The 26,365-nt window shown below is 45.8% G+C and overlaps 1 protein-coding gene across 7 annotated transcripts in view; it reads right to left on the bottom strand.

The window, feature by feature from the left end:
* Positions 1-26,365, bottom strand: part of LOC110510012 (spectrin beta chain, non-erythrocytic 1) — a 101,207-nt gene that overhangs the window by 51,958 nt on the left and 22,884 nt on the right. For 4 of the 7 annotated variants that reach the window (XM_036968353.2, XM_036968355.2, XM_036968357.2 and 1 more), the window contains exon 2: positions 22,787-22,974. In XM_036968353.2, coding sequence (XP_036824248.2) covers positions 22,787-22,943 — 157 coding nt within the window. In that variant the 5' untranslated portion in view covers positions 22,944-22,974. Of the gene's footprint in view, positions 1-17,128; positions 18,142-22,786; positions 22,975-26,365 lie in introns of those variants that run through there. The other 3 variants (XM_036968356.2, XM_090226684.1, XM_036968359.2) reach the window with 1 other exon arrangement.

Here is a 26,365-nt window from a genome sequence, read left to right as displayed (position 1 = left end):
TTATCTACTCATTTGCTGGATGTAGAGTTCAACAGAGTTCAAGTGAAGGTCAAGCACCATCTCTGATGGGGGTTGAATGTTCGTGGGCAGGGAATAATTAACTACATCATCTTCACACCTCAACCACTATTCTACAAGAGCAGACACAAGGGACAACAGACACACCGGTCTCTACATTGCAGATGAGCTGAAGGCAGTCATCAATGACCTTGGACCACAGAAGGAATTTGCACTGGTGACAGACAATGCTGTGAACATGACGGCTGCTTGGTCTAAAGTGGAGGAGTCCTACCCTCACATCACACCCATTGGCTGTGCTGCTCATGCATTGCATCTGCTCCTCAAGGACATCATGGCACTGAAAACAATGGATACACTCTACAAGAGAGCCAAGGAAATGCTTTAGGTATGTGGAGGGCCATCAAGTTATAGCAGCAATCTACCTCACCAAGCAAAGTGAGAAGAATAAGAGCACCACATTGAAGCTGCCCAGCAACACCCGTTGGGGTGGTGTCATCATGTTTGACAGTCTCCCGGAGGGGAAGGAGTCTCTCCAAGAAATGGCCATATCGGCCGATATGGACAGCCCCATCAAGATGATCCTCCTGGATGATGTATTTTGGGGGAGAGTGGTAAGCAGCCTGAAACCTATAGCAGTAGCCATTGCACGGATTGAGGGAGACAATGCCATCCTGTCTGATGTTTAGACTCTGCTTGCAGATGTAAGAGAAGAAATCCGTACTGCCCTGCCCACTTCACTGATGCTCCAAGCAGAGGAAATTGCCGTTCTGAAATACATCAAAAAGCGAAGACTTCTGCCTGAAGCCCATACACACCGCAGCGTACATGTTGGACCCCAAGTATTATGGCAAGAGCATCCTGTCTGGTGCAGAGATCAACAAGGCCTATGGTGTCAACACTACCGTGTCTCACCACCTTGGCCTGGATGAGGGCAAGTTTCTTGGCAGTCTGGAGTAGTACACTTCCAAGCAAGGGCTTTGGGATGGAGATGTAATATGGCAGTTGTGCCAACATATCTCATCAGCCACCTGGTGGAAGGGACTTTGTGGATCTGAGGCCCTTTCCCCTGTTGCCTCAATCATCCTCCAAATCACACCAACATCAGCCGCCTCAGAGCGCAACTGGTCCGTGTTTGGGAATACACACACACCAAAGCACGAAACAGGCTGACCAATAAAAGGGTTGAAAAATTGGTAGCCATCCGGGCAAATTAGGCTTTTTGAGCCTGACATCGAGCCATCCTCAACAAGGTTGGAAAGTGACATTTAAGATGAGGCCTCAGAGTCTGATGTTCAAGAAGTGGACATTGAGGAGGTCCAGGGAGAAGACATGAAAGCCTGAGAGGAAGACAACCAAACCTTCAGTTTCTAGATTAATCATTTTACAGATAGATGTATGTTGAAAACGTTTTTGGGAGATGTGATTTATCATTGGGGATCATTCAATATTCCCTTTATTTTTGTTGTTCAGTGAAATCATCCCATGAGAAGAGTCAACTCACTTAAAGTTACATTCGTAACTAAACAGTTTTTAAAAATTATATTGGAAGGATTTAATAATTTGCAATTATGTTACTTATAAGGTAAAAGGTATATTTTTCTGTCTCCATAAAAAAAAAACATTATCAATGTCAGTATCAATATTAGTTTGCATATATTCCCATTAATTCCAACAAAGTTTCCACCTCTGAATATTCCCCAAAATGTGCAACCCTAGTCACACACCTAGGAGTTCTGGGAAACCAGGGAATTTATTGAAAGTTCCCAGAATTTTGCAACTCAACTCTCCCCCTCCCCTCGGCATCATACCTGCCCTGGCACTCCCAAAAACAAAATTGGTAATAATAGCTTATTTTCTCTCACACAATAAGCGCCACACAATAGCATGTGGGTTTCCCTCTGAGCTGAGCCAAGTGTGCGGTTACCTTTTCAGAGGTAGGGTGGGGAGCTGTAGGTGCAACCATGTCAATGAGCCACTGGAGGTGGATTACACTGCTGCTGGGAGGCTGTGGGGTGGAGGTGGATTACACTGCTGCTGGGAGGCTGTGGGGTGGAGGTGGATTACACTGCTGCTGGGAGGCTGTGGGGTGGAGGTGGATTACACTGCTGCTGGGAGGCTGTGGGGTGGAGGTGGATTACACTGCTGCTGGGAGGCTGTGGGGTGGAGGTGGATTACACTGCTGCTGGGAGGCTGTGGGGTGGAGGTGGATTACACTGCTGCTGGGAGGCTGTGGGGTGGAGGTGGATTACACTGCTGCTGGGAGGCTGTGGGGTGGAGGTGGATTACACTGCTGCTGGGAGGCCGTGGGGTGGAGGTGGATTACACTGCTGCTGGGAGGCTGTGGGGTGGAGGTGGATTACACTGCTGCTGGGAGGCTGTGGGGTGGAGGTGGATTACACTGCTGCTGGAGGCAGTGGGGTGGAGGTGGATTACACTGCTGCTGGGAGGCTGTGGGGTGGAGGTGGATTACACTGCTGCTGGGAGGCTGTGGGGTGGAGGTGGATTACACTGCTGCTGGGAGGCTGTGGGGTGGAGGTGGATTACACTGCTGCTGGGAGGCTGTGGGGTGGAGGTGGATTACACTGCTGCTGGGAGGCTGTGGGGTGGAGGTGGATTACACTGCTGCTGGGAGGCTGTGGGGTGGAGGTGGATTACACTGCTGCTGGGAGGCTGTGGGGTGGAGGTGGATTACACTGCTGCTGGGAGGCTGTGGGGTGGAGGTGGATTACACTGCTGCTGGGAGGCTGTGGGGTGGAGGTGGATTACACTGCTGCTGGAGGCAGTGGGGTGGAGGTGGGCACATTCCTCCAGACACAGGTCATGTTGTAACAGCACCCAGAGGAGGTGGTGGCGGTAGTATCAGGGGGCTAACAGAAACCAGGCCAATTGTCTAGCTGCTCCACTTCTCCTAATAACAGGACCGGTCTTAGAGGATACACACATCTGTTGCGTTTTCTATTTTTTTTTATTTTACCTTTATTGAACTAGGCAAGTCAATTAAGAAAAAAATATTATTTTTCAATTACGGCCTAGGAACAGTGGGTTAACTGCCTTCTTCAGGGGCGGAACAACAGATTTTTACCTTGTCAGCTCGGGGATTCGATCTTTCAACCTTTCATTTACTAGTCCAAAGCTCTAACCACTAGTCTACCTGCTGCCTCATGTCACTAAGAACACACAAACCTTTCATCAGCTGTGTTTTAGAGCAAACTGTACCACTGTCATGTCATAGTAACTCAAAATCACCTGTTTTCAGCACGAAAGTGCTGTTTGAATGAATGCTTACGAGCCTGCTGCTGCCTACCACCGCTCAGTCGGACTGCTCTATCAAATCATAGACTTAATTATAACATAATAACACACAGAAATATGAGCCTTAGGTCATTAATATGGTCAAATCCAGAAACTATCATTTCGAAAAAGAAAAAAAACATTTATTCTTTCAGTGAAATACAGAACCGTTCCGTATTTTATCTAACGGGTGGCATCCGTAAGTCTAAATATTCCTGTTACATTGCACAACCTTCAATGTTATGTCATAATTATGTACAATTCTGGCAAATGAATTACGGTCTTTGTTAGGAATAAATGGTCTTCACACAGTTCGCAACGAGCCAGGCGGCCCAAACTGCTGCATATACCCTGACTTTTTCGGTGCCCAAAAAATACAGATTACCGATTGTTATGAAAACTTGAAATCGGCCCTAATTAAAATCGGCCATTCCGTTTAAATCGGTCGACCTCTAGTATAGGCACATTGATGGTGTTTGTGTCAGGCAGGCAGCTATAAGTATTTGCCCTTGCTCCAGGCTATAAATGTTACACAATGGTACCTTGTGTGGTGTCCACTGCATAGCAATACTGCCTGAGTCTGACTTGCTACCCTCCTAATTTAACCCCCCCAAAAACCTGATGGTATCTGTATTGCAATACTGATAATAATAATGGTGATCAGGAGATAATCCAGGCAGAAATGCCGCCAATATTAATCCTTTGTCTGTGAGGCCCATACAAGCTGAGCCTGGAGCCTAGGCTGGAGACTTAGTACATTGTAACATGTAGTTCACATAACACAGTTTGACCCCTTTGACTATACCCTGAAATCTCACTACTGTATGCCATCTACTGTCAGAGCAATGGTGGAAGAATAATGACAAGCCGTAAAATAATAATGTGTTGGGTGCTTATATTTGTCCTGTTTCAAATGGAAATTAGTTTCTGTGTATCCCAACTCCCCGAGACACCCTTGGAGAGTGGAGTCACGGCCATTGTCAGCCTCTATCAACCGTGTGGACGATTATAGATGAGGGCAAAGGGGACTTCATCATCTGAAGTTTAGGAAGTGATACCACTTGAAAACATCATGATGCTTGACTGCCCTGATATTGTTTATAATTTCAGAGATCACTTCCCTGCCCTTAATAAGTCCTCTGCTACCTGGTTCCTTGGCATGGTCTCAACAGGGTATTACTTGTTCAGAACATAAAGTTGTCTGTCTTTAGGAACGCCTCCACTTGGCTTCATGGAGCCTGACATGTTAGATCTCGCTGCTTTACAGCAGCTTTAGTAACTAACTCATCTCTAGAATCTTCATAACCTTAAATCCTGCTACACCGTCGTATACGGTCAGTTCCAAAAATTCAGCGCCACAAAAGTACATAGAACCACACCGAACAAAAATATAAATGCAACATGCAACAATTTCAAAGCTTTTTGTTACAGTTCATATAAGGAAATCAGGAAATAAATTCATTAGGTCATAGTCTATGGATTTCACATGACTGGGATTACAGATATGCATTTGTTGGTCACAGAGGATATGGATCAGAAAACCAGTCAGTATCTGGTGTGACCACCATTTTCCTCATGCAGCGCGACAACTCCTTCGCATAGAGTTGATCAGGCTGTTGTTTTAGGCCTGTAGAATTTTTTAAATTTCACCTTTATTTAACCAGATAGGCCAGATGAGAACAGGTTCTCATTTACAACTACAACCTGGCCAAGATGATGCAAAGCAGTGTGACACAAACAACACAGAGTTACACATGGGATAAACAAATGTACAGTCAATAACACAATAGAAAAATCTATATACAGTGTGTGCAAATGTAGTAAGATCAGGGAGTTAAGGCAATAAATAGGCCATAGTGGCGAAATAATTACAATTTAGCAATTAAACACTGGAGTGATAGATGTGCAGAAGATGAATGTGCAAGTAGAAACACTGGGGTGCAAAGGAGAAGCAAAAAAATAAAAAGAACAATGAGGTAGTTGGGTGGGCTATTTACAGATGGGCTGTGTACAGGTGCAATGATCAGTAAGCTGCTCTGACAGCTGATGCTTAAAGCTAGAGAGGGAGATAGAAGACTGCAGCTTCAATGATTTTTGCAATTCGTTCCAGTCATTGGCAGCAGAGAACTGGAAGGAAAGGCGGCCAAGGGAGGCTTTGGGGATGACCAGTGAAATATACCTGGAGCGCGTGCTACGGGTGGGTGCTGCTATGGTGACCAGTGAGCTCAGATAAGGCTGGGCTTCACCTAGCAAAGACTTATAGATGACCTGGAGCTAGTGGGTTTGGCGACGAATATGAAGCGAGGGCCAGCCATTTATTTTGTAAATGACATCGCCGAATCGGTAGGATAGTCAGTTTTACGAGGGTATGTTTGGCAGCATGAGTGAAGCCTGCTTTGTTGCGAGATAGGAAGTCGATTCTAGATGTAATTTTGGATTGGAGATGCTTATTGTGAGTCTGGAAGGAGAGTTTACAGTCTAACCAGACACCTAGGTATTTGTAGTTGTCCACGTATTCTAAGTCAGAACCATCCAGAGTAGTGATGCTAGAAGGGCGGGTGGGTGCGGGCAGCGATCGGTTGAAGAGCATGCATTTAGTTTTACTTGCATTGAAGAGCAGTTGGAGGTCACGGAAGGAGTGTTGTATAGCATTGAAGCTCGTCTGGATGTGTGTTAACACAGTGTCCAAAGAAGGGCCAGAAGTATACAGAATGGTGTTGTTTACTTAGAGGTGCATCAGAGAATCACGAGCAGCATGAGCGACATCATTGATGTATACAGAGAAAAGTCAGCCTGAGAATTGAACCCTGTGGCATCCCCATAGAGACTGCCAGAGGTGCAGACACCAGGCCCGCCGATTTGACACACTGAACTCTATCTGAGAAGTAGTTGGTGAACCAGGCGAGGCAGTCATTTGAGAAACCAAGGCTGTTGAGTCTGCCGACAAGAATGCAGTGATTGACAGAGTCGAAAGCCTTGGCCAGGTCAATGAAGACAGCTGCACGGTATTATCTTTTATCGATGGCGATTATGATATCGTTTATGACCTTGAGCTTGGCTGAGGTGCACCCATGACCAGCTCGGAAACCAGATTGCATAGCGAAGAAGGTACGGTGGGATTTGAAATGGTCGGTGATCTGTTTATTTACTTGGATTTCGAAGACTTTAGAAAGGCAGGGCAGGATGGATATAGGTCTATAACAGTTTGGGTCTAGAGTGTCTCCCCCTTTGAAGAGGGGGATGACCGCATCAGCTTTCCAATCTTTAGGGATCTCAGACAATACGAAAGAGAGGTTGAACAGGCTAGTAATAGGGGTTGCAACAATTGCGGCGGATAATTTTAGAAAGAGAGGGTCCAGATTGTTTAGCCCAACTGATTTGTAGGGGTCAAGATTTTGCAGCTCTTTCAGAACATCAGCTATCTGGATTTGGGTGAAGGAGAAATGGGGGAGGCTTGGGCATGTTGCTGTGGGGGCAGGGGTAGCCGTTGACCGGGGTAGGGGTAGCCAGGTGAAAAGCATGGCCATAGGTAGAAAAATGCTAATTGAAATTATCAAATATTGTGGATTTATCGGTGGTGACAGTGTTTCCTAGCCTCAGTGCAGTGGCCAGCTTGGAGGAGGACTTTACAGTTCTCCATAGACTCTACAGGATGCTACAGGATGAAAAAGCTAGCCTTTGCTTTCCTAACTGCCTGTGTATATTGGTTCCTAACTTCCCTGAAAAGCTGGGCTATTCGATGCTAATGCAGTATGCCACAGGGTGTTTTTGTGCTGGTCAAAGGCAGTCAAGTCTGGAGTGAACCAAAGGCTATATCTGTTCTTGGTTCAACATATTTTGAATGGGGAATGCTTACTTAAGATGGTGAGAAAAGCACTTTTAAAGAATAATCAGGTATCCTCTACTGACGGAATGAGGTCAATAACCTTCCAGGATACCCGGGCCAGGTCGATTAGAAAGGCCTGCTCGCTCCTGAGGGAAGTTCAAGTTATAAGGAATAAAAATAGCAGATCCTTACCACATTGGGTGAGGAGGGTTGCAGGAAAGTGTATTTAGTTTGTAGATAGAAAGTGAGATTAAGATATATATGAAAAAGACCGGCTATTTACACGGGATAAGACAAAGACAAACACACATCCTACTGCCTGAATGTTGTCCCACTCCTCTTCAATGGCTGTGTGAAGTTGCTGGATATTGGCGGGAACGGGAACATGCTGTGGTACACGTCAATCCATAGCATACCAAACATGCTCAATGGGTGACATGTCAATGGGTGACATGTCAATTGTGTTTGTTGTCCGTAGCTTATGCCTGCCCACACCATAACCCCACCATGGGGCACTCTGTTCACAACGTTGACATCAGCAAACCACTCACCCACACAATACTACACACGCTGTCTGCCATCAGCCCCCTTAAGTTAATACTTTGTAGCGCCACCTTTTGCTGCGATTACAGCTGTAAGTCGCTTGGGGTATGTCTCTATCAGTTTTGCACATCGAGAGACTGACATTTTTTCCCATTCCTCCTTGCATAACAGCTCGAGCTCAGTGAGGTTGGATGGAGAGCATTTGTGAACAGCAGTTTTCAGTTCTTTCCACAGATTCTCGATTGGATTCAGGTCTGGACTTTGACTTGGCCATTCTAACACCTGGATATGTTTATTTTTGAACCATTCCATTGTAGATTTTGCTTTATGTTTTGGATCATTGTCTTGTTGGAAGACAAATCTCCGTCCCAGTTTCAGGTCTTTTGCAGACTCCATCAGGTTTTCTTCCAGAATGGTCCTGTATTTGGCTCCATCCATCTTCCCATCAATTTTAACCATCTTCCCTGTCCCTGCTGAAGAAAAGCAGGCCCAAACCATGATGCTGCCACCACCATGTTTGACAGTGTGGATGGTGTGTTCAGGGTGATGAGCTGTGTTGCTTTTACGCCAAACATAACGTTTTGCATTGTTGCCAAAAGGTTCAATTTTGGTTTCATCTGACCAGAGCACCTTCTTCCACATGGGTGGTGTGTCTCCCAGGTGGCTTGTGGCAAACTTTAAACAACACTTTTTATGGATATCTTTAAGAAATGGCTTTCTTCTTGCCACTCTTCCATAAAGGCCAGATTTGTGCAATATACGACTGATTGTTGTCCTATGGACAGAGTCTCCCACCTCAGCTGTAGATCTCTGCAGTTCATCCAGAGTGATCATGGGCCTCTTGGCTGCATCTCTGATCAGTCTTCTCCTTGTATGAGCTGAAATTTTAGAGGGACGGCCAGGTCTTGGTAGATTTGCAGTGGTCTGATACTCCTTCCATTTCAATATTATCGCTTGCACAGTGCTCCTTTGGATGTTTAAAGCTTGGGAAATCTTTTTGTATCCAAATCCGGCTTTAAACTTCTTCACAACAGTATCTCGGACCTGCCTGGTGTGTTCCTTGTTCTTCATGATGCTCTCTGCGCTTTTAACGGACCTCTGAGACTATCACAGTGCAGGTGCATTTATACGGAGACCTGATTACACACAGGTGGATTGTATTTATCATCATTAGTCATTTAGGTCAACATTGGATCATTCAGAGATCCTCACTGAACTTCTGGAGAGAGTTTGCTGCACTGAAAGTAAAGGGGCTGAATAATTTTGCACGGCCAATTTTTCAGTTTTTGACTTGTTAAAAAAGTTTGAAATATCCAATAAATGTCGTTCCACTTCATGATTGTGTCCCACTTGTTGTTGATTCTTCACAAAAAAATACAGTTTTATATCTTTATGTTTGAAGCCTGAAATGTGGCAAAAGGTCGCAAAGTTCAAGGGGGCTGAATACTTTCGCAAGGCACTGTATATCAGCTGTCTGGGTGGCTGGTCTGAGACGATCCCGCAGGTGAAGAAGCCGGATGTGGAGGTCCAGCTCTGGTGTGGTTACACGTGGTCTTTGGTTGTGAGGGCGGTTGGACGTACTACCATTGGAGGTGGCTTATGGTAGAGAAATTAACATTCAATTATCTGGCAACAGCTCTGATGGACATTCCTGCTGTCTGCATGCCATTTGCAAATTGTGGCATTGTGTTATGTGGCAACTGCACATTTTAGAGTGGCCTGTTATTGAGTGTCACCTTGTGGTGCTCATGCTGTTTAATCAGCTTCTTGATATGCCACACCTGTTAGGTGGATGGATTATCTTGGCAAAGCAGAAATGCTGACTAATAAGGATGTAAACAAATTTGAGAAATATGCTATTTGTGTGTATGGGACATTTCCGGGATCTTTTATTTTAGCTCATGAAACATGGGACCAACACTTTACATGTTGCGTTTATATTTTTGATCAGTATACGTAGAACTACGCTCCGTCGCTCTGTTCGCGTAGTGTCTAGAGCCCTTTAGGGTCTGTTTTTCTCGTGATGGTCTAAGACGAATGGTGTCATTTTGAAATGGTCTTCTTTACACCATATTGACAACCAACTTATTGATGCGCTGTAAGGACAACACACTCTCTGTGGCCCAACACAATATGTCAGAACAGTCCTTCAGCCATGTGCCAGTACTGATGAGTACATTATGTCTACCAGAGACGCAGAGAGAGATGATTGATGGGTTTTATTCCCTCCAACAGTCAGAAAGTCTAGTGCCTCGAATTGAACATTTACATCTTTGCCACTTCTTACAGCTTCTACAGTCAGCTCCTTGTCATGGCTTATCAGTTGTATTCTGTCCAGCCCGTCTGTCATGCCGTGGCAGGTGCAACAGAACATATAGTGGTGCTGGTGCTGTAACCCTCCAGTCCTGTGCCAGGTGGCTCTGCTGACTGATCTAAACAAGCAGGAGGGCATCCCTCAGTTCTCCAGGCCTGGCACCTCTCACCAGTCCACACAGTGGACTTAGGACTGAGGGAGGGGTAAGATTACTAAGGTGCAATAAATATCTAGGTACAGTGGTCTGTGCCACCAGAGACTCTGGGTTCGAGTCCAGGCTCATCACGCACTAGCGACTCCTGTGGCGGGCCGGGCGCAGTGCACGCTAACCAGGTCGCCAGGTGCACGGTGTTTCCTCCGACACATTGCACTGTGTTAAGAAGCTTGGTTGGGTTGTGTTTCGGAGGACACATGGCTTTCAACCTTCGTCTCTCCCGATGAGACAAGATAGTAACTACTAACAATTGGATACCACGAAATTGGGGAGAAAAGGAGAAAAATGATAATTACAAAATAATAATAATAAAAATAACTCAACACGTCCTGTGTGTGTTTCCTTAGTACTGTTTTCCTACTACCACTGACCAGTGAATTGGTTCACAACATTACCCAGAACACATAAACAAAACAAGCATCTAGCCAGCCTGCCTGGTATTGTCTCTCTGCTAATCATTAATCTCCTGAGTCCTCTCCTTCTCCTTTCATCTCTCTCCCCCTCTATCACCCTTCAGTGTTCCTTCAGACCGAGTAATTCATCCCTACTGCCAAAACTGTCACGCAAGTGATTATTATTATTATTATTATTATTATTATTATTATTATTATTATTATTATATGTTTTTAAAGATCAGTGATTTTGGTTAGAAACATTAATTCTGGAAATCTGTTCCCAAGTATTCCTACAAATAAAGAGAGATACATGTGTGATCGTGTCTCCATGTAATCAAGGTATGAAATGATTGTTATTTTCAAATACAATCTCGTTGGGTTCATTTGTGGTCAATTTGATAGGTACAAATGTGTACAAGTATGTTCCCGGCCTCCCTCTACTCAGACAGAATTTGGACCGTGGTTGAATCTAGTTGCCTAACCCTGCCCTACCTCCCTCGTATTACTACTACTGGGCTGCCTGCTTGTTTCCCAGTACCAGCACCTCTGGTCAAAAGGAAACTACCAGCATCAATCAGTCAATCAGCTTTTACGGCCATCTGTCACACACTCCAATCTGGGGATCCTATGGGGATCCTGCCTAAGGCCCGAGGGCACTACGGAGGCCCTCGCCACCAGGGTGTAAAAGTGATGGATGCTGGGCATAGAAGTATGTATGTGTCAGAGGAATATGCAGCGTGCTGATAGACCTACTGTATGATCATTTGTTTATTAGTGTCAAATCAAATCAAATTGTATTGGTCACATATTTAGCGAAATGTTTGTGTGTGTGTGTGTGTGTGTGTATGTGTGTGTGTGTGTGTAGGTACCCCCCCATCAGAAGAGCAGAATTAGTGCAGTCAGATGCTGATCCTCCAGCTCCGTAATTGAACCTTGAACTGGGCTGAAGGATCCATTTTTCAGCCTGCTCCCTCCAGCTGCTGCCATGCAGCCTGTGATTAGAGGCTAGAGCCAGGGTACTCATTAAACACACACACACACACAGACATAGACACAGACACAGACAACGTACAGGATAAGATATGATCAAACATAAAACAGATACACATACAGAAATCCGTCATGTCTGATGGCACCAACACACAGGTGTCTAGGTTCTGGGAGGAATTTTATTGTCTCTCACTACCTTATATAACAGAGGACGTAACAAATGCTTTTTTTGCCATTATAATGATACACCTATAAAAACATAAAGTAAACATGGGAAGGGAAAAGAAAAGGGGAAAAAAGACTGAAGTGGAAAACACGTTTGAAAATGCAGTTAGGTCGAGCAACGGTTTGGTTCACATGACCAGTTTAGGCAATAAAGGCATCACAGGAAATGTTGCATCCAACCAGGTCCCTCTATGTATGATACCTGGGTTGTATCAAAATCAATGGAGACAAACCCACCTAGAGGAAGTGAGGGAATTGCAGGCATCCACCACACCCTCATGTCAGCACTAACCGCTTCAACTGTCACTACCCAAGCAGATATCTGAGATCAAAGGCAGCCTAAACCACACACACCACTTCCTACATACACACACAGAGAAACACACACAGTTTCCTCACACAGGCTCCACCAAAACACTGAGTCTCTGAGCAAGACTAATGTGGCAACGGCTGTGGTTGTAACATACCCAAAAGCCTTAGAATTGGTACAGGGATCAATTTAACTGATGGCATTTTTCTTCAGCCACCATTTATAGTCCCCTGATAGTACAGTGCTACATCTTTGTTGGACACGGCTCACCTGTCCTCTGTGAGTTAGCCAAGGACAGTACAGCAAGATGGCTGGCTGAACAGGCACAGTGTGCTACTGTCATATTCACTGTACTAGCGCCAGGGCAAGGACTTCTCCTGAAATTCACATTATAGCATGACAGCAGGCTAAAGATGTCTGAAAAAGGATAGCATGCTGAAGGACAAATGCAGAAGGACACAAAAACACACCTCCTCCCCTCTACAATAACATAACCGCCCATACTGCTGAAAACTTCAGAGAGTAGGGCTGCTCCACCAGACTAGCCACGTGTGATGCCGGTTATTTTGATTTCTTTACAGTTTGTGGGCACAGGCATAAAAACAAATGGAGCGTGTCGCCTGATCTAGTGCCAGCTCTGTCCACGTAAACCCCAATAAAAACACTGAATGCGAGAAACAGAGAGGGCAATTTAGAGTAAGAGAGGTTAAACTTTTCTTGACTTAGTAGGCCAGTCTTATGGTGACTGGGGAAGGTGGAGCTATGGACCCTGCCCAGGTCAAGGCTTCTCTCTCTGCCATGTGCAGCTGCTCCTGATAGTGGGGAGAGAAGGGTCTGCTAGTGGGGAGAGAAGGGTCTGCTAGTGGGGAGAGAAGGGGCTGCTAGTGGGGAGAGAAGGGGCTGCTAGTGGGGAGAGGAGGGGCTGCTAGTGGGGAGAGGAGGGGCTGCTAGTGGGGAGAGGAGGGGCTGCTAGTGGGGAGAGGAGGGGCTGCTAGTGGGGAGAGGAGGGGCTGCTAGTGGGGAGAGGAGGGGCTGCTAGTGGGGAGAGGAGGGGCTGCTAGTGGGGAGAGGAGGGGCTGCTAATGGGGAGAGAAGGGGCTGCTAGGGGGGAGAGAAGGGGCAGAGGGCGGCCAAGGCCAGTCCTATAGGATGAAGGCAGAGCAGAGGCATCCCTCAGTCATAATAACATCTGGACACAAAATGGGCATCAACAGCAGGCAGGGAACAGCTAAATGCCCTCAAGCCCCCCAAAACATCATTCTTCTTCTACTTTCTCAAGTAGGAAACAGTAAATAAAAATACAACTGTGTCAACAAAAGCATTCTTGTCGATAAGGTATCGTGTGTATGTAGGATATATCCTAACCTTGGAAATGTGATTCTGAGCTGGAGGCCTCTAGCTGGAGCTGCCTTCACTAGGAGGTTAGAGTTAATATAGAGTCTATGGATAGCCTGCTACTACATCTGTAATGTGACCCTAGAATGGGACATGGATCTCCTTAAGTGCCTATTCACTTCTTAAATAAAGTAAAGGAACAAAATGCTGAGAAAATGGAGCCTAAGCGTGCCAATGGCCTGAGGAAGGAAGACCGGACCAAGTCTCATAATCCCTTAACATGTACGTAGACTCCACAGGGCTTAAATGCTCCAAATGGACACAATCGCGATTAGGTGACAAGAACTTAATCTGTATCTACATAAGTAGCCTACACTACTACAGTGCATCAGGTTGCCTGAGACCAAAGTTAGCCACAATGATGGCCTCTCTCTGCTCGACCAACTCCAATTACGCTAACACAGCCAATCTGGTCTGAAGAGGATTCAAAAAGCCCCTGTGCTGTGACCCTTGGTTTGACAGTTCTTTTCACTTAGTCAAATATCTCTATGGACCATGCTATCAGTTGAACCATTACATTCTACCCTACAGGAACTAGCATTCCACTGTTATCACATAGATCACACTCCAACCTCACCCTTATGTAAGATGTGACAGTGCAAGATCATTATTTTCAAATCAATTCCACAAGGTGCTGTTGGAATGACCCTTATCCCCAGTCGAAGAAACTGACATTCTCTGACCTCTTATCTGGTCAACAGCAGGATTGAATCAATGGTTTTATGGTCCTAAGTGTGTTTCAATCAGGTAGACCAGCTCCACCCTATAGTTGTACGTGTTGAAGGTACGAATGGCAGATGACCGCGAGATCCACATTTGGTGCGATGTGTGCGAGCCTTTAGTGACACTGGACTAAAACATTGTTCCCTGGACTAAAACAATCCTGAAAACGTTGGTACCAAATTGGCCATAATATATCCTTTGACAAGCTCCCGAACACAACAGCTGTGTCTTGCTCTCTAAAAATGAGTGTATCTTTTCCTGTCCTTTCCTTCTGTTAGAATAGAGGCACACTACTAACGGCTACTGAGCTGTCCCCTCCTGAAGCCCACGTCAGTGTTTACTCAGACAGCGGTGGAGGCAGAGGTGACTGGCACCAGGGATAGTGACCCTTTAAATCATGACACACTACCTAACCAAATTCACCATGCCTATCACCTTGGCACTCAATATCTTTCACGCTTTATTAAACCAACATTGGGTCGGTTAAAGTGATGATTGTATCACTTACTGTAGCAGGTGTGTTGTTTGTGTTGAGGCACTAGGTCACCAGACTGGTTACGGATGGTTTTGTTTACCATGTTAAACAACCAGGGCTCCTAGCTCATCTTATTGTGATGAACACACAGCTGATATGATCTGTACTGTGGTGCTCGGGGAAGCATTCTCCCAAGAAACAACAAACACTCATCAACAGTACTTTCAACCGTTACACATTCACCCAGTGTTGGTGGTTAAGTGTTTACCATGTTGAGTATGTTTTGCCAATGGGAAAATTATATTTCACATTCTTGACGATCAGGAAAGTCATCGGGGGTAGAGGGCTGCATTCCCGCGGGATGCCCGAAGGACCAGCGGGTCACAACAGAGATTATTGCAGTGCGGTCGGCATTTTTCATGCTGCGGGAAGGAGCGGGTGGTCAGACAGACAACTCTGGGATGAAAATATCTGTTGGTCCCGCAGATGATTTGGAAACGGTCATCGTAGCCATTTTATCTCCACCTAAGCCCTCATGTAGCCCCTGTCTGTAACTACAGCTACGCTTGGGTACATCAGCCCCTATCAGGAGATGGAATGGGTGTGTCACTCTCACACACACACACACACACACACACACACACACACACACACACACACACACACACACACACACACACACACACACAGGTTGACTTTCTTTTGAATACATGGGAAGTGACAGATAAATCCCTCACTTGAGATCCTATCACAGAGAAAAATCATGCTGACTAGTAAAGGGGAGGGGGATCTCACACAGACAGACACACAGGACTGAACTGTGGTGAGAAGAGGGGGATCTCACACAGACAGACACACAGGACTGAACTGTGGTGAGAAGAGGGGGATCTCACACAGACAGACACACAGGACTGAACTGTGGTGAGAAGAGGGGGATCTCACACAGACAGACACACAGGACTGAACTGTGGTGAGAGGAGGGGGAGTCAAGGAGGTTATACAACTTGGGAATTTAAAGGAGTAAATCAATCCCAAACTCCCAATCAATCCCAAACTAGGGCTCAGAAACACCAATAGAGTTTGCTGGCCGAGAGTACTTAGCACCTTGAACGTAATTTGCGAACAGATTTTCCATGTAGAATCGTGTGAAAAATGTCAGACCTATCAATCCAATCAAATGTTATTTGTCACGTTTGGTAAACAACAGCTGTAGACTAACAGTGAAATGCTGACTTACGGGTGCTTTTCCAACAACGTAGAGTTAAAGATAAAAATACAAAATAGTGACGAGGAATAAATAATGAATAACAATAACGACTAAAGCGGGTGGTCCCTAAAACACAGTTCGCTGAGCGATCGGCAGAAGAACGCGAGATCCACATTCCGTGCCATGTGTTTGAGCCTTTAGTGACACTGGACTGATTGCCCAATCCAGGAGGTGAAATATCATTAGAGCACACAAAGAATGTCAAACATAGGGTGTGTGTTGACTTGCCCCACAAGTCAACTCTTTGAACACGCTCCATTCCAGACGACAACGAGGAGGCAGAGAAAACCGGCACAATGTTGTGATCTTTAGTGATTGCTTCATTGATTGACTGCATAACACTCTAAACCTGCCAATCTAAACCTGGCTACTGGCCCATGACTAGGGAGTAGTGCAGCTCATAGGAACCAGGCACACCTGGTCACACACAACCCAGATAGACAAAATAAACACAACAACACACACCTACCTACACTACACTGTTCCTTACTGCTAGTCTGCTATAGCACCTCAACCCTATTATGGCCATCTTGAAAAAGGGGATTACCATATTTGCATAAGGGGATAAGCCCTAAATGAATCACCAAGTGCATGGGTAAATCTCCCTTTGCCACAAAATATGGCAAAACCTTAGCCTCCAAGGCTAGATGTTAGTCAGCTATTGACTTGTATTCATCTGACTGTGTGCCTGCGTTACTATAGTCACGGTGATGGCGTAGGCCACAGACGGAGGCCAGGGCTGTAATTGGATATGGAAGGCCAGGTGGCCTGGTGATCAGGTGGAGCTGATCTGTCGGCCAGCCAGTCAGTGTCTCTAACTGACCTGAAGACGCTGGACCTGGGACAGGAACTACCCTCTGAAATACAGCCCACAAAAACAGGGACACTCTCCAGGAGCGGGCCAGTGGTTACCACGGACACCAGGAATAAAGGAGACACATTGGGGACACATTTCTTCACTCTCCATCTCTCTGAACTGGTGAATATTGGATGGACTTTCTGCACTCTAGCTCAACATAATATATAATACATCAGGAGCCAAAAAGCTCTTAACATCTTTCTTTCATTTCTTATTCAAGCAGGTTTAGGAGATTCCAGAATAGGTGTTAATCCAGCCTAGTATAGCAGTTGGCTCTTACCTTGCAGCTGTTTAAACCTCCCCTCCAGGATGTTGGAGTACTGCACCTGGTTAACAAACGCTGCCGGGGAGAGACAGGGCTCCTTTGCTCTCTGGTGGTCCAGCTCCATGTTGGAGCTCTCCCTCTCAGCCTAAATCACCTCCTCAGGTATGGTGCTCTGCAGTGTGTCTGGGCAAGTGGGCTCTCCAGCATAGCACAAGGCCAGCAGGGCTGTCCCCAGGACAGGAGGTAGCTATCTACCCGTAGATTCTACTCAATAATCTATAGGTTTCAGTTGAAGAAAATTCTGTAAAATCCCAAACAAGCTTTTTATGGACAGTTTTCCCTCCTCAAATCCCAGTCCTTCTTCTCTACCAGAGTGTAAAGGCAGAGCACGCCATCCTGTCTTCCACTTTCAAAAAATGATTCCTCCTTTCTTTTCTTCCCCCTCTCACTTCTTTACTGAAAAAGCAGTAGTATGTGCAAGGGTGGAGAAGTTGTATTTACTAAGAACAAAATGTTCTCTTCTTTTCCCCTCCTGTTCTGAAGTCTTTGCCACACTCCTCTCAGCAAAGTAGAAACCTTTAGGGCAGCACAGGTTCTCTTCACATTCACACTAACACACACTGGCTCTGCGGTTCCTCCTAACTTTGAGCGCATTCAGCCTCACACACACCTTGTTTTCAGCACAGCAGGAGAACCGGCTGCTGTCGGACGGCTGTGTAAACAGAGCCTGCTGCTCTCTGAAAGCTGGGGCATTAGCATAAGGTGTGTTTTAGGGAGGAGCCTGAGGGAAGAGCAGGCAGAGGGCTGGATCAGTGGAGGAGTGGAGAGGTGGATTAAACCATTCTGCAACGTACAATAGGGTGAGGCAGAAGGTATATCATTCCAATCCTTTTAAATGCCAAGTAGGTAGCGTAGGAGGTGTGGTCAGCCAGTGAGGTGTATCACAGTAGCCATACTTGTGTTGTTCTCTCATTCTCTCCATCTCTGTTTTACATCTGATCTCTCTAGTCCTCTTTCTGCTCCACTGCATGGGACTAAAATAAGGTGTTAAGACAGGAAGGAAGTAGTTGAGAAACTGTCAGCAGCAGCAACAATCTCTTTCCTGCCCGAGCAGGGGAGAGAGAGAATGTATGCGTTTGTATACGTGTGTGCGCGTGTGTGGTTTCTCTGAGCAATCACAGTCCACTGAGACCCACCTAATCAAAACCTCTCAGCAATGATTTTCAACATGTCTTTTAACACAAACAATGATTTAATGCTACTAAAATAAAAATATCAATACATTCCTCAGAAATAATAGTCTAGATAACAGGTGTGTGCCTTGCTCTCGTTTTGCTGCAGCAGCAGAATGTCCTCTAGTGATCTGGATATGGCACACCAGAGCCGTGTTGTAGAAACAAACAGGACAAAATTAAATGAGCTTTCTTACAGCAAAGGTTTGGGTAAACTTGTTTCGCAGAGGTCAGAGACTGGCTCTGTGCTAATCATACAGGAGCCCCTAGGGTATAGGCCTACAGCCTGCCCTATCCAGGGGGCACTGGTCTTCAGTCCGTTGTTTAATAGGCTGTGTTTGGCATGCTTTGGTTTAAGTTTGTTAAGACGGTAGAGTACAGGGGACATGTGGACTGCAGAAGATCTAGGGGCCAGGGGCTTCAGAGTGACCAGGACTTTATAGAAGGAAGTGGCCTAATGAGTCCCAGAGAACAGACGCAGGGCTCTCACTGGGGGTTGAGGGGTTCTGTCACAGTTGCCAGGGGTGATGAGTAGAGCACAGAGCTCAGTGACGGACGCATCGCAGCCCAGACCATATATCAAACATCCCTGTTAACATGCAGGCCTGTAATGAGAAGGGCAGGTCTCTCTGTGTGTGTGTGTGTGTGTGTGTGTGTGTGTGTGTGTGTGTGTGTGTGTGTGCGTGCGTGCTCATGCCTTGGGATAAAGAGGCTTCCTTCCTCTATAAACAGCTTGTCTGCTTGCTGTGCAGATGGCTGGATAAACAACCAGGGATAAACAACCACTTTCTGCAACTTTTGAAAACAAAGGGGGAAAAAAGTATTCAAGCAACCATTTGGCAGGAGCTCCCGTATGAAGCACACTGCAATTACAGATAATGATCTGGCCTACGGATATGAGTGAGACAGTGGAGCAGAGAACAGGAAGGGAGAGAAGTGAACCATCTGACAGGGGAACAGAGGAGAGGGATTCCAGGTATTCCAGTCAGTGAGGAGATGTGGAGAGAGAGAAAGAGAGAGAGATAAAGATGTCTGTTACGGCCACCACAGGAGTGAAACAACCACACTCTGCAGGTCAATAAGAGGCATCATGGTTGAGTTGAGGCTGTCAGTGTTCAGGCTCCACACTGAGGGCCATTACCTGCACTTTCATACCCTCCACGTTTTCCTCTCCCTGTCCCTCCGATGGCTCTCTCTGCCCGAGTCTCTCAGTCTGTCATGTTTTACCTTGGCTCTTACCTGCCATGTTACCTTCCAGGCATTTCACACTCCACAGCTTCCCCATGGCCAAGATACACCAGTCAGGTGTGTGAAGACATCCCGGGACGTCAGATATTATTAGGCCACGAACACAGTTGGATGAATCACACCAACACACACAAACAGAAGCCGGAAGCATTTAAATGAACACCTGAAGGAGGCACTACTAGGTCATGACAGGAAAAAACGCAGGTAACCAGGGAGCTGCTGATCAAAGTCACAGTTCTAATAGCTCGTAGAGTAATGAACCTTAGAAGCTACACATAATATATAGACTCTGTCCTCAGACTACAGAAGTCTAGATAGGACATTTAGAGCTAGCTGTGCATAGAGGAGTCCACAAATTGAGAGCCAAATCCATGCAAATGAGCCTGGGCCCAGGAGATGATATCAGCTCCTTCACTGTGTAGGGGGAGTAGAGGATGAAAAGAGAGATGAGACAGGTGGACTAATCATAGATCCTGTGACCGATGGACTGACTGATCATAGATCCTGTGACCAATGGACTGATCATAGATCCTGTGACCGATGGACTGACTGATCATAGATCCTGTGGGCTAAGGCTGTTTCTCCTAGGACTGTCCCCAACAACAACAAAAATATTAGTCAATCGATTCATCTCAATGTATTTTTCATATATTAGGCACACCCTATGTGTTTTCATAAAATCAACTATATGTACTGAAATTGTATGCTGCTTTATGCACGCCATTTGATTAAATAAGTCTATTTTCGTGGAACAGTTTTATTTATAATAATCTTTACCTCAAAATCATTGTCTGTGGATATCCTTCTATTTAAATTAAAATTATACAAATCTAAAAGTAACTTTTATTGCCATTGCCAACTATGTAAAAATAGCCTACAGTAGCCAAAAAATAAAAACATTGCAGCCTGCAGGTAGAAAATATCCTGATAAAATAAATATCCTATAAATCACATTGGCTATGCATGGCCTGTCTACAGCGAAATTGAAACATTGTATCAACTATCAACTGGGTCGGCACGAAACGCACACTAGCTAACTTGCAACATTGCATAAAATATCCGTGCCAGTGAGCTCAGGACAGACACAGCTGTGGGCTATTTGTGCATGGGATAAGAAGAAATCAGGTATTTTATGAAATCTCCACTGGATCAGAGCATTACATTTTCCCTTTCATGTCGAGTGGCTATTGAAAGGGAGAGAGTTGGAAATATTTTTCTAATACTTTGAGGAACTATAGTCCTACAGGAACTATTGTCCTACAGGAACTATTGTCCTACAGGAACTATTGTCCTACAGGAACTATTGTCCTACAGGAACTATTGTCCTACAGGAACTATTGTCCTATATTTTTCTATTACTTTGAGGAACTATAGTCCTACTTCTATATGAGTAACCCGGTGCGCGTCCTTACTCAACATTGACAGGAGCATTTCAAACAAGACGATGAATAAATTGACAAAACTCAAATGGAATTTAAAAAAAAAACGTGTTTCTCACAAGTGTAGCATAGGTTGTGAGTTCTGCAAACAACGTGTCCACTCCGACCATGACAACGGTAAACAACTGTAATAATATATTGAATGCATTAACAGAAATGACAATAACCAAACAAATTATTATAGAAATGATGGGAACTAATGGTAAATGTAGGCTACTACTGGTGATTATATGTAAAAGGGAATTGATGAACAGCAAACAATGCACACAATGAACTTATGAAACAGTGAATATGCAGGAAATAGCGGGAGAAAGTGCATTCTGAAGAGCGACATGCCTTGTGCAGCTTAGCCACACTCCACTTTTTCTTGGACCGTGGCACCCCCGCGGCCTCCTCAATGGATTAGTCCACTGAGACAGGTGCAAATCAGACAGGTGTCTTGTGTGCCACGAAAAATAATTATCTATTTGCCACTGCTCGACTAAAAAAATATTGCTCAACCAACAACCTATCGACTAAATGGGGCCAGACCTAGTTTCCCCTATGCTATATATTTTTTAAATAAGATCATCTTGGAGAAGTAACAAGCACCAAAATAAAAACTAGACAGTCAGGGAGAATGTAAAATTAAAATTCATAAAATTAGCTTTGAAACGGCAATTTTTCTCTCAGACCCATGACAAAATGTGTAGAATTGCAGGGGACTAGTTTTAAAACTACAACATTTTCTCCACCCCATGGCAAAATGAGTAAAATTGCATGAAAATTGCTTTAAAACAGCAAGAAAAGGGCCTCTAAAACCGTGCCATTTGCCACACCCACCCAAGCTAACCCTGCAACTGCACCATTGGCCACACCCTCCCCAGCCCGCCAACTTTGCCACCGCTGCCCCCCAAAATCCTAGGGGAATCACTGAAAAAGTGTAGAAGAAATGCAGGGTGCTGTGGGGGAGGGGGAGCTACTGTAGCTGTTGTGTCAAAGAATGTGCACATCAAGCCCCTACTTGTAAAAAGGAGACGTGTCAGCAGCATTCCCAGGGAGTAAAGAGCACACACACCCACACTTATGGAGTCTTATGGAAAATACTGTATGAATACACACACACACACAGCTCCTCTAACCACACACACACACACATCTCCACAACTCGGGTCATACTAGTTTGTTAGTCAGTTCAGTGTGATCTATTGCCGTGGTGTTATGAAGTTATGTCGGGAGAAGATGACAAACAGCCAACACACAGCTCTGTTCTCCTTTCCATAACTGATCCATAAGGCATTTGGTTAGTGGTTAAAAATCTACATACATTAACATACATATGACATTATGATGGTGACAGGGTCTGAACGGGTCTGTTACCACAGAGAGAGTGGTTGCTTTTCAATGTGTGATGGTGAGACTAACCTTTTAACAGTATACTAGTATCAGTGTACTATCATGTACTCACAGTCTGGAGTTGTGGTGTCAGTTGTTTTTCCTCCAGTGTGGTGTGGTGTGTCTGTGAAGGGTGGGGTGTGTTTGAGACTGTGACTACCACAGAGAGATCAGTATTGTTGCAAAACAGAGGTGCCTGATGCTGCTGCCTCTGGTTGCCTGTTGCTCCCTCTGCTGGGCCCTCCACACTACTGCAACCTGCATGGCTGGTCATGTTCCAGCACAGGAGGGTGTACTTGGAACACACATCTGGTCCTATACCCTGACACACATCACATGTATGCACAATACACACACACTAACACATTGGGTTGTCCCACCTGCCAGAGCTTTGATGCGCGAGCGCTCAAAGAGGCGTGCCGAGCTGTTCTCATTGTCCCAGTTGGTCTCTGCGGCCAGGTCCCAGCGGTTGTTGATGTCATTGTACTGCTGCTGGATCTCCTGGCTGTCGAAGTCGGTGGGAGAGATGGTGCTCATGGTGACCGGGGCTGGGGGAAAACCATCCAACCTGCAGTGGAACAGAGAGAGATGGTTATCATGGTGACCAGGGGGAAACCCATCCAACCTGCAGGGGAACAGAGAGAGATGGTTATCATGTTGACCGGGGCTGGGGGAAAACCATCCAACCTGCAGGGGAACAGAGAGAGATGGTTATCATGGTGACCAGGGGGAAACCCATCCAACCTGCAGGGGAACAGAGAGAGATGGTTATCATGTTGACCGGGGCTGGGGGAAAACCATCCAACCTGCAGGGGAACAGAGAGAGATGGTTATCATTGTGACCGGGGCTGGGGGAAAACCATCCAACCTGCAGGGGAACAGAGAGAGATGGTTATCATGGTGACCGGGGCTGGGGGAAAACCATCCAACCTGCAGTGGAACAGAGAGAGATGGTTATCATGGTGACCGGGAGGAAAACCATCCAACCTGCAGGGGAACAGAGAGAGATGGTTATCATGGTGACCGGGGCTGGGGGAAAACCATCCAACCTGCAGTGGAACAGAGAGAGATGGTTATCATGGTGACCGGAGCTGGGGGAAAACCATCCAACCTGCAGGGGAACAGAGAGAGATGGTTATCATGGTGACCAGGGGGAAACCCATCCAACCTGCAGGGGAACAGAGAGAGATGGTTATCATGTTGACCGGGGCTGGGGGAAAACCATCCAACCTGCAGGGGAACAGAGAGAGATGGTTATCATGGTGACCGGGGCTGGGGGAAAACCATCCAACCTGCAGGGGAACAGAGAGAGATGGTTATCATTGTGACCGGGGCTGGGGGAAAACCATCCAACCTGCAGGGGAACAGAGAGAGATGGTTATCATGGTGACCAGGGGGAAACCCATCCAACCTGCAGGGGAACAGAGAGAGATGGTTATCATTGTGACCGGGGCTGGGGGAAAACCATCCAACCTGCAGGGGAACAGAGAGAGATGGTTATCATGGTGACCGGGGCTGGGGGAAAACCATCCAACCTGCAGGGGAACAGAGAGAGATGGTTATCATTGTGACCGGGGCTGGGGGAAAACCATCCAACCTGCAGAGGAACAGAGAGAGATGGTTATCATTGTGACCGGGGCTGGGGGAAAACCTTCCAACCTGCAGGGGAACAGAGAGAGATGGTTATCATGGTGACCGGGAGGAAAACCATCCAACCTGCAGGGGAACAGAGAGAGATGGTTATCATTGTGACCGGGGCTGGGGGAAAACCTTCCAACCTGCAGGGGAACAGAGAGAGATGGTTATCATGGTGACCGGGAGGAAAACCATCCAACCTGCAGTGGAACAGAGAGAGATGGTTATCATGGTGACCGGGAGGAAAACCATCCAACCTGCAGGGGAACAGAGAGTGACAACAGCGGTGAGAGAGTGAGTTTTTAAACGGTGTGGAGTTACTTTCAGAGCCTAACAAATGCTTTTTAATAGCCCAAAGTTGACTTTGGAGAACCCCACATTCTATTCCTAACATCTCCCGCAGTCTAATAGGCTCACACTTTAACTTGGCACATTTTCTAGCATGACATGACAAGGTCGATGCAAATACTAGCGCGAACAGATATGGTATGGTATGATATGGTACAAATGAGGCCGAGAGTGGGAGGGAGAAAGGTGAGGGAGGGAATGGTACAATACCTGTAGTTTAGCTTCTCTAGTATACGAGTGTAGTATTTAGCTTAGTAAACGGCCAGTTGCATGGCAATTAATGTCATTCATATGCAGACTTGGCAAGGGGAGTAGACCTATGGTTTCAATTACACACGAAAGTTAACACACACCCACACATGTACGCAAATGGATGACGTGAGCAGCAGATACTTATATAACCATAACGTCTCACAGTAAAATCTGTTTGAAGGACGCAGGCAAAACTGCTTCATTAAAGGACGCACACGCCTCACAAACAAACACACACATCAATTTCTCAATCCACTCTGGCCTGGTGCCAGGGGTCAATGTCACCTGACCTGACCTGTCCAATCTGCCTTCACAGAACATAAATATCTGGCCATCACCAACAGCTTTTGAACCTGACCCCTGTGGAAAAACTGCTCATAACTTCCTGGATCATGTCCCTTGCTGTTTTTGAATGTGATTCAAGAGTATATCATCAAATTCATAAAAACGCAGTCATTTAAGATACACTACCATTCAAAGGTTTGGGGTCACTTAGAAATGTCCTTGTTTTTGAAAGAAAAGCAATTTTTTTGTCAAATTGATCAGAAATACAGTGTAGACATTGTTAATGTTGTAAATGACTATTGTAGCTGGAAACTGCTGATTTTTAATGGAATATCTACATAGGCGTACAGAGGCCCATTATCAGCAACCATCACTCCTGTGTTCCAACGGCACGTTGTGTTAGCTCATCCAAGTTTCTCATTTTAAAAGGCTAATTAATCATTAAAAAATGTTTTTGCAATTATGTTAGCACAGCTGAAAACTGTTGTTCTGATTAAAGAAGCAATTAAACTGGCCTTCTTTAGACTAGTTGAGTATCTGGAGCGTCAGCATTTGTCGGTTCGATAACAGGCTCAAACTAGCCAGAAACAATGAACTTTCTTCTGAAACTTGTCAGTCTATTCTTGATTTGAGAAATGAAGGCAATTCAATGCGAGAAATTGCCAAGGAACTGAAGATCTCATACAACGCTGGGCACTACTCCCTTCACAGAACAGCGCAAACTGGCACTAACCAGAATAGAAAGAGGAGTGGGAGGCCCCGGTGCACAACTGAGCAAGAGGACAAGTACATTAGAGTGTCTAGTTTGAGAAACAGATGCCTCACAAGTCCTCAACTGGCAGCTTCAGTAAATAGTACCAGCTAAACACCAGTCTCAAAGTCAACAGTGAAGAGGCGACTCCGGGATGCTGGCCTTCTAGGCAGAGTTGCAAAGAAAAATACATATCTCAGACTGGCAATAAAAAGAAAATATTAAGAAAGGCAAAAGAACACAGACACTGGACAGAGGAAATCTGCCTAGACAGCCCATAGCCATGGTATTGGCTACATACCACACCCCCTCGGGCCTTATTGCTTAAATATGTATTCAATGACTGCATTTTCATGAATTTGATGATATACTCTTGAATCCCATTCAAAAACCGCATCGGACATGATCCAGGCAGTAGGCAGGACTTTCATAGTGTCATCAAATCCTGCTGTTTAATACATGGAGATGGGTGTGGGTCTGAGGAGGGGTGTTGGTGTTGGTGTGGGGAGGGGTGTTGGTGTGGGGAGGGGTGTGGGTGTTGGGAGTTGGTGTGGGGTGGGGTGTGGGTGTTGGTGTGGGTGTTGGTTTGGGGTGGGGTGTTGGTGTGGGGTGGGGAGGGGTGTTGGTGTTGGGAGTTGGTGTTGGTGTGGAGGGGTGTTGGGAGTTGGTGTTGGTGTGGGGTGGGGAG

The sequence above is a fragment of the Oncorhynchus mykiss genome, chromosome 29 (assembly GCF_057628025.1).
Source record: "Oncorhynchus mykiss isolate SJ-2025 chromosome 29, ASM5762802v1, whole genome shotgun sequence".
Classification (NCBI taxonomy): Eukaryota; Metazoa; Chordata; class Actinopteri; order Salmoniformes; family Salmonidae; genus Oncorhynchus; species Oncorhynchus mykiss.
The sequence above is the reverse complement of the archived record's forward strand: the minus strand, read 5'-3'. Positions and strand labels throughout refer to the sequence as shown.